A 12,511-nucleotide genomic window follows, 5' to 3' on the forward strand; every position below is an offset into this window, starting at 1 on the left:
TTTCTGCCCGGCTTTCAAGGCCCTGTCCGTTTCCTTGCGGTTCTTGTTCTTCTTTGTGGTGGCCAACCTAGCCGCAACCTCTGCCGTTACCTGAGCCACCAGGTCAGTCACATGCCCATTGACGGATGGCAACGTGGTGACCGCCACCTTGGAGTCATATGAGGGATGTGAATCGGGAACTTGCGAGGGGATCTAAGAGTCCCCAACGCAGACAAGCACCTGGCTAAAGTCATCACAGAAGGAGTCCTACAGACATCATAGTACATATGACGTGAATTTACTTGGAAGCAAAGACATGTGGACAAGCAATTCATTGCAAATGTGAATAGCACAAACCCTTGCAAGATCATGGTAGGTGAGCATATTTGGGACAAACAAGCAACCATAAATGTCGAACCCTAGCAAGATCATGATAGCTCAGCACAATCCAGACTAACCCCTGCTACAAGACCAAACCCTAGACAAGATCTGACAACTCCTAACCTAGATCTAAGCATTACCGCGGTACCGGGATAAGGGATTCCTTATAGTCATCGCCGGAGGTGAAGATGTGCTGCACCAGGAAGTAGATAAAACAACCCAGATGTACTCACCGCCACCGTCGATCGGAGATGCGTGCGCCTCTTACCTGCTTGCTGACGGGAAGAGGAGCTCAAAATTTAGGGGTAGAGTGGAGGAGGGGGTAGAAATATTCCATGGGGTGCGACGGAAGGTGACATAATCCTTGCCGTCCTCCTTTTCGCTTTTCGCTGATGCGCGCCGTAGCTCTCGCCATCTCCATCCTCGTCTCCGCGCGTGCGCGAAGATTCCTTTTGCATTGGCCGTGTTGGAGATTTGCCTGCACCGCTAGAAACTTGCGAAGCTGGCGTTCCTCCAGGACCTGGCCCGATGGTGCTTTGAGAACTAGTTCGTGCAACAACGCGATTCGGCCCAGGCAACCAAACAGAACAAAAATTGCTGGACCGATACGAGCCAAAGAGCATGCAGGCTACCAAACACGCCCTTAGTGAGTGCACGATAGAATGGTTAGGCAAGGTCATATTACTGTTTCCAAATCAGGGGAACAAATAAATTGAAACGACTTGATTTCAGCAGCTGTATCGTCGTCAGAAATGGCAATTCAGTAAACCTCTCGGCTAATTTCCCCCTCCCAGCAGTAGCATGCAGGCGACACCCCGTCCGCAAACCATGCCGATCCACGGCGTTGATTCAGTCAATCAAGAAAAACGCCCAAAACCACGACGAAAACCCCCCGCGCCCGCGCCCACGCGTACGAGCGCCCAGACCAACCGTTCTCCCCGCTGGCAGCTGCACAGCTCGCCACACCCGGTGCGTGGACGGACGGACCGCGCGCGCGCGCACGTCGGTCCCGGCGTTCCCGCCCGGCCGCTCCTCGTCGACGCCCGGCCTTTAAACTCCCTCCTATTTTAGGAGTACCGGGAGCGCGAACTCGAAGCCCCTAGCTTCCCCGCATGCACGATCCACCCGCCATGTCCCTCCTCCGCGTCCGGCTCGCCGCCGCCGCGGCGCTCGCCGTCGCCGTCCTCGCGCTCGCGGCGGCCGGCGGCGCCGACGCGTACGGGCTGACCAAGCCCGGCACCGTCATCTCCTACGACCGCCGGTCGCTCATGGTCGACGGCCGGAGGGAGATCTTCTTCTCCGGCTCCATCCACTACCCGCGCAGCCCGCCGCACGAGTGGGCCGACCTCATCTCCAGGGCCAAGGAAGGCGGACTCAACGTCATCGAGTCATACGTCTTCTGGAACGGCCATGAACCCGAGATGGGCGTGGTAACTGTCACGCACTCCGCCTCATTCATCTGATTCAGTGATTCTTCACGCTCTTCACGCGCGCCCCTGGCGTGCGCGTGCGTGTACAACTTCCATTACGTGTGCTCATCCATTCATGCAATTCCTCGATCGATCGATGGATTGATCGCTTGGTTTCAGTACAACTTCGAGGGGAGGTACGACATGATCAAGTTCTTCAAGCTCATCCAGGAGCATGAGATGTTCGCCATGGTCCGAATCGGGCCCTTCGTCCAGGCGGAATGGAACCATGGGTTTGTTCGTCTCGTTTGCTTCACATCTCATCCCGTCCATTTCTGCAACAACATCTCTCTCCGTTTAATTGAGGATTTTCTTCTTACAGAGGGCTGCCTTACTGGCTCCGGGAGGTCCCCGACATCGTCTTCCGAACTGACAATGAGCCTTTCAAGGTGATCCATCTGACATTCTTACACCAAGCCACAAAAAATTATCAGTTGCAGACATATCAATTACTAGATACAAGTTACAAGTAAAATTATGTACATGTAGAGATAATTTCAGGCTCATGTACCTTTTGGGTTTTCTCTTTATACAGAAGCTCATGCAGAAGTTTGTGACTATGATAGTGAACAAGTTCAAGGATGCCAAGCTCTTCGCATCACAAGGAGGCCCTATTATTCTGGCACAGGTACCACATTACCTTCCTTGACTCACTTATATTCTTCCGGCGACGTATTAATTGATGGCCTGATGAATGTTGATCATGAAGTTTTTTGCTTCTCTGACGAAATGTTTCTGCATAAATTAGATTGAGAATGAGTACCAGCACATGGAGGCGGCATTCAAAGAGAACGGAACCAGGTACATCGACTGGGCAGCTAAGATGGCCATCAGCACCGGCACGGGGGTGCCGTGGTTCATGTGCAAGCAGACTAAAGCTCCACATGAAGTGGTAAACTTTATTACGACCAGACATGTTTATTATGCTCTTTCTATGATCAGTTTATGAACCATGGCAGCGTGTGATTCCTTGTTTCCTCTATTATAGGTTCATTACTTGTTCAAATGTATAAACAATTTTAAATTTGCAGTTAGTGGACTGGAAATATATGATGGTATATAGGAATCTCTTCTTGATTTAGGATCTACCCTGATAAATTCATACCATCATGTTCCTCTCTAGATCCCCACCTGCAACGGTAGGCACTGCGGAGATACATGGCCAGGTCCAACTGACAAGACCAAGCCCCTCTTATGGACTGAGAATTGGACTGCGCAGTAAGTTGAATCTCTCCTTGCTCATTGTTTAAGAGAGTAGAGTGCGCTAAACTTGTTTTATTTCTGTTGGTGTATACAGGTACAGAGTTTTCGGTGATCCGCCGTCTCAGAGATCGGCCGAGGACATTGCGTTCGCCGTGGCGCGGTTCTTCTCCGTGGGCGGCAGCATGGTGAACTACTACATGGTACACATGAGTAATCTGCTCTTGACAATGATCTTAAACAGAAAACTTTTCTGTCTTGCGTTCGAATGAATCAAGTAATATTTCTGACAGAATTGCACGGTTGCCTCTATGAACAGTACCATGGAGGAACAAACTTTGGAAGAACAGGCGCCTCTTTCGTCATGCCGAGATACTACGACGAGGCGCCTCTCGACGAATTCGGTAAAATTCATCTTCACTGAACGGAAGTCTGAAGAATTCGTTATGTAGCTTTCTGACGAGCGAGGTGCTGTATCCTCAGACTGCTCACTGCTCAACTATGAACAAAACCTGCAGGTATGTACAAGGAGCCAAAGTGGGGCCATCTGAGGGACCTGCACCAAGCACTCCGGCTGTGCAAGAAGGCTCTCCTCTGGGGGAACCCCTCTTCGCAGCCATTGGGCAAGCTCTACGAGGTTCTCTCGAATCTGACCGTGAACGATCACCATTGATGGAGACCTTTGTTTCTGATGGCCGTTGGCCGCTTCATATATATCCAGGCGCGTCTGTTCGAGATCCCTGAGCAGAAGGTGTGCGTGGCGTTCCTGTCGAACCACAACACCAAGGAGGACGGGACGGTGACGTTCCGGGGGCAGCAGTACTTCGTGCCGCGGCGGTCGGTGAGCATCCTCGGCGACTGCAAGACGGTGGTGTTCAGCACGCAGCACGTGAACTCGCAGCACAACCAGCGCACCTTCCACTTCACGGACCAGACGGTGCAGAACAACGTGTGGGAGATGTACACGGAGGGGGACAAGGTGCCCACCTACAAGCTCACCAATATCCGGACGGAGAAGCCCCTCGAGTCCTACAACCTGACCAAGGACAAGACCGACTACATCTGGTACACCACCAGGTAAGCTTCGTGCTCCACGCCAGCAGTTGCAAAATGCAAGTGCGTCAGTCTTCTCTGATGATCGGCATGCCGATGTGTATGCTGTAGCTTCAAGCTGGAGGCGGAGGACCTGCCATTCCGGCGGGACATCACGCCGGTGCTGGAGGTGAGCAGCCACGGGCACGCGATGGTGGCGTTCGTGAACGGCAAGTACGTGGGCGCGGGGCACGGCACCAAGATGAACAAGGCGTTCACGCTGGAGAAGCCCGTGGAGCTGAGGGTGGGCATCAACCACGTCTCCATCCTCTCCAGCACGCTCGGGATGCAGGACAGCGGCGCCTACCTGGAGCACCGGCAGGCCGGCGTGCACGCGGTCACCATCCAGGGCCTCAACACGGGGACGCTGGACCTGTCGGACAACGGGTGGGGCCACATCGTGGGCCTGGACGGCGAGCTGAAGCAGGCGCACACGGAGAATGGCGGCCAGGTGCAGTGGAAGCCGGCGGTGTTCGACCAGCCGCTGACCTGGTACCGGCGGCGTTTCGACATGCCCTCCGGGGAGGATCCCGTGGTGATCGACCTGAACCCGATGGGCAAGGGCATCCTGTTCGTCAACGGCGAAGGGCTGGGCCGGTACTGGAGCTCGTACAAGCACGCGCTGGGCCGGCCGTCGCAGTACCTGTACCACGTGCCGCGGTGCTTCCTGAAGCCGACGGGGAACGTGCTGACCCTCTTCGAGGAGGAAGGCGGCAAGCCGGACGCGATCATGATCCTGACGGTGAAGCGCGACAACATCTGCAGCTTCATCTCGGAGAAGAACCCCGGGCACGTGCGGTCGTGGGAGAGGAAGGACAGCCAGCTCACGGCGGTGACGAACGACCTCAAGCCACGGGCGGTGCTGTCGTGCCCGGAGAAGAAGACCATCCAGCAGGTGGTGTTCGCCAGCTACGGGAACCCGCTGGGGATCTGCGGGAACTACACGGTGGGCAATTGCCACACGCCCAAGGCCAAGGAGATCGTGGAGAAGGCGTGCGTAGGGAAGAAGAGCTGCGAGCTCGTCGTGTCGCACGACCTGTACGGCGGAGACCTCAACTGCCCCGGCACCACGGCCACGCTCGCCGTGCAGGCCAAGTGCTCCAAGAGGCAGAAGACCGCCGAACAATAAGCTAACACCCTATATAGATCATAGGCTTCTCCTTCCTCCTTCCTCCTCCTCGCCGCCGATGTCGTTTTCATGCTTGTTGTTTTTGGGATGCGTGCATGTTGTACTTAATTTGTTCTTTCCTGTGAATTGTAGGAGTAGATGGACGCTGAGAAGCAAACATGAAAGTCAATCCATTTTTTTGCTAAATAAGTTCTGAAAATAATGGACAGACTAGTTCACTGACACATGTAAAATCAGACTTGCCTTCTTGAAAAACGGGCTTTTATCCGTTTCAAAAAGAATTGACTATTAGAAAAAATTAATAGGGAATCGATTTGGTGAATAAGTTCTGAAAATAATGAGCAGACTAGTTCACAGACACGTGAAAAAATGAACTTTCATCAAAAACTGAAGGGGCGTTGCGAGAATCGAACTCGCGACCTCTCGCACCCAAAGCGAGAATCATACCACTAGACCAAACGCCCTTGTTGTACACATCCTCAAGTGTACGGTATACAATCTTAAATATGAACACGCGAGTGCACGCTTTTTTTATAAACAGGAGAATAACCAAATACAAAAATCCACAATAAATGCAATTACTAGATAAACGCCCACAAATCAAGTACAAATACAGCATACTTTTTCACAATTAAGCACCAAGAGGAAGAGGTAGTGCACTTGAGGTTGCCATTCGACTTTCCATATATGGGAGTCACCGTCGGGCCCCATTCAAGAAGACAATCCACATATCAATAAGCTAACACCTAATATAGATATGTGCATACATACAAAGGAGATCATGCGGCGGCTCTAGAGCCATCTAGGGTTTCACCTGTCTCGCCAGCGGGAGGCTTTATGTTCTTTGTTTAGGTTTCTCCCAGTGTCTTCTTCGAGATGGTGAAGCGGCGGTTACATCTTGAAGTTAGAATAATGTTCTCCCCATCATATCCTCACTCCGGTGGAGCGTCTAGCACTAGCGGAGGACGTGTGGAGTTGTGTGTCCGACGAATTTCTTGGATCCGGTCGGTTGATGTGGTTTTAGGTCAGTCTCTTCCCATATACAGTAGTCAACATTGACGATAGTTGTTGCTCTGGTGCGCTGGTCCTTTAGAGCCTTTGCCCGACGAGTTCTCGTCCGTCTACTATAACAAGCTCTACTACGACAAGTTTTGCTCGGCTCCGGTGATGGAGGAGCGAGGACGACAACGCGCCTTCAGCTTGCGCTAGTGCTTGTAGTCATCGCTAGGTGGTCCAAATACTTTGTAATTTTATTACGTATTTGGTTGTTTGTACTATAGTTGATGATTATCAATATCGGTGGAATTTCGCAAAAAAAGACAATCCACCGATGAGGGTGCTAGAGAGGTACAACCCAAGCCCTTCATCACTTCAAACCAAATGACCTAAGAGTAAGGTTGTAAGGGCATTTACGAATAAGGTGATCAATTGTCCTTGTTGCTTGCAAACATAATGTGCTAGAGTCATCCATCATCATCCATGGTTAGACCATGGCGAAGCCTCCTCTCTCCCGTCCAACATCTATCCCATTACACTTTCCATGCAAATAGTTTGAACTTGAGGGGAGCTTTGCATTTCCAAATTAATTCATGTCATGGCCAAAACGTGCATCCCTCAAAGAAGGCCATGTACGCCGACTTAGTCGAGAACCCTTTTGAGGCAGGCCAAATCCACCCAAAGGAGTCATCCACATCATACACCAGCTAAATGGCTCAAACCGCGTTCCAAAGCTCTAGATATTGGGCCATTGTCGGCACCAAGAGACAAGAGGCCAGCCGAAAGCTCGTGAATCCAAATGTGTTGAGAGCGTGATTCACAAGGCTGAATAAAAACAGGTGCAATCATATCCACGCTCTGACTGGCAATCCATCTATCATTCAAAAGTGTAAGATTTCAATTGTTGCATACTCATTGATAGATTGATTCAGATTACAGAGTATATATATGGGGCGGACAGCTAACCCTAACTTGAGTTAAAAGAAATATAAACCGACCACAATATAATCTAACATCCCCTGCAGTGTCAACGTGGGGTGGAGCAATGTTGAGACTGAATCAAATATCAGTAAATGGTGTAGTCAGTAAGCCCTTGATGAAGATGTCCGCAAACTGAGCTGAAGAGGGAACATGAAGAACTTGAACTTGCCCCAAAGCCACCTTTTCTCGAACAAAACGAATGTCTATCTCGATGTGCTTGGCCCGTCGGACATGTAAACGGCAGAGATGTAATCACAATAAACGATTGTCGCCTTCCGAATTGGCATGTGAAGATCCGATAAAAACTAACGCAACCACACAGTTTCAGCAACAGCACGGGAAACCGCACGGTTCTCTGCTTCAGCTGACGAGCGAGAAACTGTAACATGCCATTTTGAAGACCATGAAATCAAATTGTTACCAACAAAAACACAATGTCCGGACGTGGACCTTCGAGTGTATGGACAACCGGCCTAATATGCATCATAATATGATGTCATAGAAGTGGGGGAGGAAGACTTTATGTGAAGACCATGATCAAGGGTGCCTTTAAGAGAACGAAGAATACGCTTAACATGATTGTAGTAAGGAATATGTGGATCATGCATAAACAAACAGGCTTGCTGGACGGCAAAGGAAATTTCAGGACGAGTGATAGTGAGATATTGGAAAGCACCGGTAAGACTACGATAAAGAGAAGCATCGGAAAATGGATGACCAGTGGAGGAGAGCTTAGAGGCAGTATCAGCAGGTGTGTGAGAGGGCTGACAGTCAAGCATACCAGCACGGGTTAGAATGTCGAGAATGTATTGGTGCTAGGAAAGAAAGAGACCATGAGTGTCGCGTGTGACGGCAATGCCTAGAAAGTGATGGAGTGAACCGAGATCTGTCATGGAAAATTCAGCGCTGAGAAGAGATATGAGATGATCAAGAAATTGTTGAGTGGAGGCTGTAAAAACAATATCATCAACATAGAGAAGGAGATACGCGCGTGAGAATTAATGTGGTAGACAAAAAGACAAGAGTCGGAATGGGAAGAAGTGAAGCCAATAGTTTGAATCAAGGTTGAAAAACATTGAAACCATGCACGAGGGGCTTGTTTGAGACCATATAAAGATTTATTGAGAAGATAAACATGAGGAGGAGTGGAAGGATCTTCAAAACCTAGAGGTTGTTGGCAGTAGACTGTTTCATTAAGAGTACCATTAAGAAAGGCATCTTTAACATCAAGTTGATGAATGGACCATGAGGAGGAGACAACAAGACTAAGGACAGTACAAATGGTGCTTGGTTAACAACTGGGGAGAATGTTTCGTCATAGTCAATGCCATCTTGTTGGGAGAATCCACGACAAACCCAACGGGCTTTGTAGCAAGAGAGAGTACCATCAGATTTATTTTTTTGTCGAAAAACCCATTTACCAGAAAAAAACATTTGCACCGGGAGGACAGGGAACAAGTTGACATGTGTCATTTTGAAGAAGAGCATTATATTCCTCACACATTGCAGCTTTCCAATGGGAATCTAAAAGAGCAGATTTGTATGTTTTAGGAATAGGAGAAAGAGAGATAGTAGCAGAAAGATTTAGGCATTGGGTGGGTAGACGAAAACCAGATTTTGCACGTGTACGCATATCGTGGTCATTCTGAAGTTGAGCAATGGGAATGGCATGAGCCGTTAGTGGTAGAGGTTGTAGGGACATGGTTGGGTTTTGGGAAGGCTGAGAGCCCGGTGCGGCGAATGGTGCGGGCAAGGGAGATGAGGCAGTGGATGGCGTGGTAGAAGAGGCTGCCACAACAGGGTTCTGGTGCGAATCGGCTACCATTGTTGTGGTTTGTAGTGGATCAGCAGCCGCGGCAGGGGTGTTCGTGGGAGGAGCTATCAGGACAGAGGTAACAGTTTCGTTGATAGTAGCAAGGTGTATAGGTGAGAGATTAGCACGACGAGAGGAAGAAGGTGTATGTGACGGAAAAGGAGTGGTAGCAGCGCTTGAATAATATGGAAAAATGTGTTCACTAAAGGTGACATGACGAGATATGTGTATGTGTCCGGAGAGAAGGTCTAGGCAGCGATAACCTACCTTTGTGTTCTTCAGAGTATCCAAGAAAGACACAGGCTGCAGAGCACGGGTCTAGTTTATCGGGCGATGTAGCATAGGAGTTAGGAAAACAGAGACAACCAAACACATGAAGATCGGAGTAGGTTGGATGAGAGCGAAAGTGTGAAAGATATGGTGTTATGTTGAGGTTAGCTTTGGATGGTCGAATGTTTAAGAGGTAGGTGGTTGTTCGGAGAGCTTCGACCCAAAACTTCGGAAGGAGTGACGACTGGAGAAGAAGGGTGCGGATAATGTCATTGATAGTTCTAAGGAATCGTTCAGCTTTACCATTTTGTGGAGATGTATAGGGCAGGAGAAGCGTAAGAGAATGCTATGCCTAAGAAAGAAGTCTCTATTGCTAAGTTATCAAACTCACGATCATTGTCACATTAAATAAAACGAAATAGGAAGAAGGAAGTGAACAACTACATATCGTTGGAAATTTAGAAAGATAGTGTAAACATCGGTTTTTTGCGTAAGGGAAATGTCCATACAAAGTGTGTGAAATCATCAAAAATAATAAGATAGTACTTAAAACTGGAGATACTAGCATGAGGAGACGTCCAGAGATCACGATGCGACAATTCAAACGAAAAAGTACTAGAAGAAGTAGAGGAACTAAAGGGAAGTCGCACATGTTTTCCTTGTTGGCATGATTCACAAGTGTAGAGGTCACCGGAATTATTGAAGCGAATGATCTCCGCCTTGGTCATGTAGTCCTTCACAGATTAGCCAAAATAGTCAAATTCGACAGAAACGAGATTATCATGAGTGAATTGGCGAACATAAATAAGATTTTTGATGAGGGCGGGTGCAACAATACCTGTTGTGGGTATACTTCAGGGGTGTACCATCGACAGTGCCTAGATCCGGCAAGCCCGGGTAGCCCACAGATGGTGATGAGGCATGTGGCCCATCGGGCGGCCCAGTTGCTGTTGATCATGAAGGAAGAAGTCCGGCCCAGGATCAGTAAGCCGGATCCGTACCGACATTAGGAGTAACCCGGATCCACGGAGGCCCATGAGGAACCCGGATCCGGTACGATGTATATGGAAGGCGGATCCGTGACGTGCACGGCAAGATATTGTACCGTAGCTAGGCTATCTGTAATCCGGCTAGGACTCTCCGTGTAAACCCTAGATCCGTGCGCCTTTATAAGCCGGATCCCGGGAGCCCTAGAGGCAGAACCTCAACTCATTGTAACAACGCGAAAGCGCCCAGATAATTCCAGACAAGCAGCAGTAGGCCCTGTCATCGTGCAGGTGTTCCGAAGCTGGGTAAATCGCGTACCACCGTCCCGTGTGCACTCCGCCCTATGGCCCCTACTTCTTCTCCCCCTCGTGAGGATCCCTCCTCCGAGGTACCATCGATTAGGCAACGACAGTTGGCGCCCACCGTGGGGCCTGTGGCGTCTGGAGGCCGGAACCGGGAGGGTTCCGCCATGGGAAGCTACGACGACACCATCGCTGTGGGGCGCGTCCTCTACGCCGGAAATCTGCCGATCGTCCCTCCGGATGAGTGCTGGATTCCGGCTAGGACAAACCCCGTCAAGCTCTCCATCGTCCCAATTGGCGGCATACACATCTTCATCGGGGAAACCGTCGATTCCGACGGAAACCCACTGGTAAGTAACGCAGACGCGACCGCCGCAGAGCTGGACGCTGTCGCGAAGATCCGATCTGAGACGCAGGAGCTTCCTAAGGAAGATTCTGCCTCAGATCTGGAAATTTCAAAGCCCACCTAATCCGCCCCTGTGCAGGAAACAACGGTGGAAGACCAATGCAGATCCGCCTGGGTCTCCCAGGTGTTAGAAAATCAGAGGTGCCACTTCGTACACTTCTTGGCCCACACCGCCGGAACCGCCCCTCAAGAAGACGGAGCTGGTCCTAAGCAGGTACAGGCACCGGAAAACGGCGCAGATCCGGATCAGGCTGAGCCTGTCGGAGAAAGCGAAGCTCCGGTTGAAGAGTCGATTTTGGGCAATCTAAGCCCAATTTCCGGAGATACACCCTCCATGGATACTGACGAGTTTAACCGCAAGCTAGGGGAGTACGGTTTCGGTGATCAGCCTGAAGTCGACTCCGCCCAGCCTAAGCAGGTTCTCGCAACAAGAGGCCACTGGGACAACCGGATGCGAAGACCCAACCAGCCAATCCGACCCTCAACCATCCCAACAAGGATCTCCAATGTCTCGGTGCGACCCCACAGGGATTCTTCCTCGGAGGAAATCTCACACCGAGGAGATGGTGGCGCGAGCAGTCCTTAACAAACCTATAACCCCGGGCGACGCCGCAGATCTGGAGGCTCTAGAGGCCACCAGACAGGAAATGCTGGCCACAGCCAAGAAGCTCGCCGATACCGATGCCGCATTAAGGGAAGAAAGGGAGCAAGCTGCAGGTCTGGCGGAAACTTTCGACAGACAGGATCGCGAGATTACTGCCACACTCGAGCAGGTCAAGAGCATGGCGAAAGAGTGGGAAGTAAAGATGACCTATGCGCAGGCGGAGGCTGATCGAATTGTTAGAGAAGCAATTCCACCTCGCAGGATCAACTTCGCCACGCCCGCAGAGCACCGGCCGCTGGAAACCCCAAAGGACAACATGCAAAAAGCTGCGGAGCTGTTGAAGAAGAAGGACGAAGAGGTTGATATCAACTACCTCCGCACACTTGTCGCTTCAGCAATGCAGCAGCAAAGCAAGGCAGACACTTCGCGCAGGTTGGAATCCAACCCGGATAACTGTGTATCTACCGCGCAGAAGGACGCCCGCGCCGATCGGCATCTCGATGATGAATCACACACCGGATCCTCGGAGCGCAGAAGAAGAGTCAGGGAACACCCAAATCCGATCCCTGTTCCGTCAAAGACGCCTTCGTCAGATCCAAGAAAGGGAAAGGATGCGATGTACTCTGGACGAGACAAATACCGCAACCCCTCTCCTCCGCCTAACGGTTACCCGCGACCCCCTCGCCGCCGTAGTCCAGCCGGAAACACCAGGCCCCCAGGGCATGGTGGGATTGTTATCCGCGACAACGTGCTGCCAAGAAACCGAAATAGGGAGCGCTCGCCGGAACCACGCCGGAACCAGAACAATGTTCATGAGCCCGAGCCCAGGAGGGGTCGGAATGAGGAGCGCGGCCCAGAGCCTCGCCGGAGCCGTGACCCAGAGCCTCGCCGGAACCGCGACC

At 50.9% G+C, this 12,511-nt stretch overlaps 1 protein-coding gene and 1 non-coding gene across 2 annotated transcripts; one reads left to right on the plus strand and one right to left on the minus strand.

The window, feature by feature from the left end:
* Nucleotides 1-1,475: 1,475 nt before the first annotated feature.
* On the plus strand, nt 1,476-5,483 carry LOC127316420 (beta-galactosidase 11). The gene is made up of 11 exons (XM_051346809.1): nt 1,476-1,790; nt 1,950-2,062; nt 2,152-2,218; nt 2,365-2,457; nt 2,578-2,721; nt 2,953-3,047; nt 3,127-3,232; nt 3,349-3,433; nt 3,548-3,666; nt 3,751-4,106; nt 4,194-5,483. The coding sequence occupies exons 1-11, from the start codon at nt 1,491-1,493 to the stop codon at nt 5,248-5,250; spliced, it is 2,535 nt and encodes an 844-aa protein (XP_051202769.1). The 5' UTR covers nt 1,476-1,490; the 3' UTR covers nt 5,251-5,483.
* Nucleotides 5,484-5,642: 159 nt separating this feature from the next.
* On the minus strand, nt 5,643-5,714 carry TRNAP-UGG (transfer RNA proline (anticodon UGG)). The gene has a single exon. It is a non-coding gene; the product is annotated as a tRNA-Pro (tRNA).
* Between the last annotated feature and the right edge of the window lie 6,797 nt (nt 5,715-12,511).

The sequence above is a fragment of the Lolium perenne genome, chromosome 7 (assembly GCF_019359855.2).
Source record: "Lolium perenne isolate Kyuss_39 chromosome 7, Kyuss_2.0, whole genome shotgun sequence".
Taxonomy (NCBI): Eukaryota; Viridiplantae; Streptophyta; class Magnoliopsida; order Poales; family Poaceae; genus Lolium; species Lolium perenne.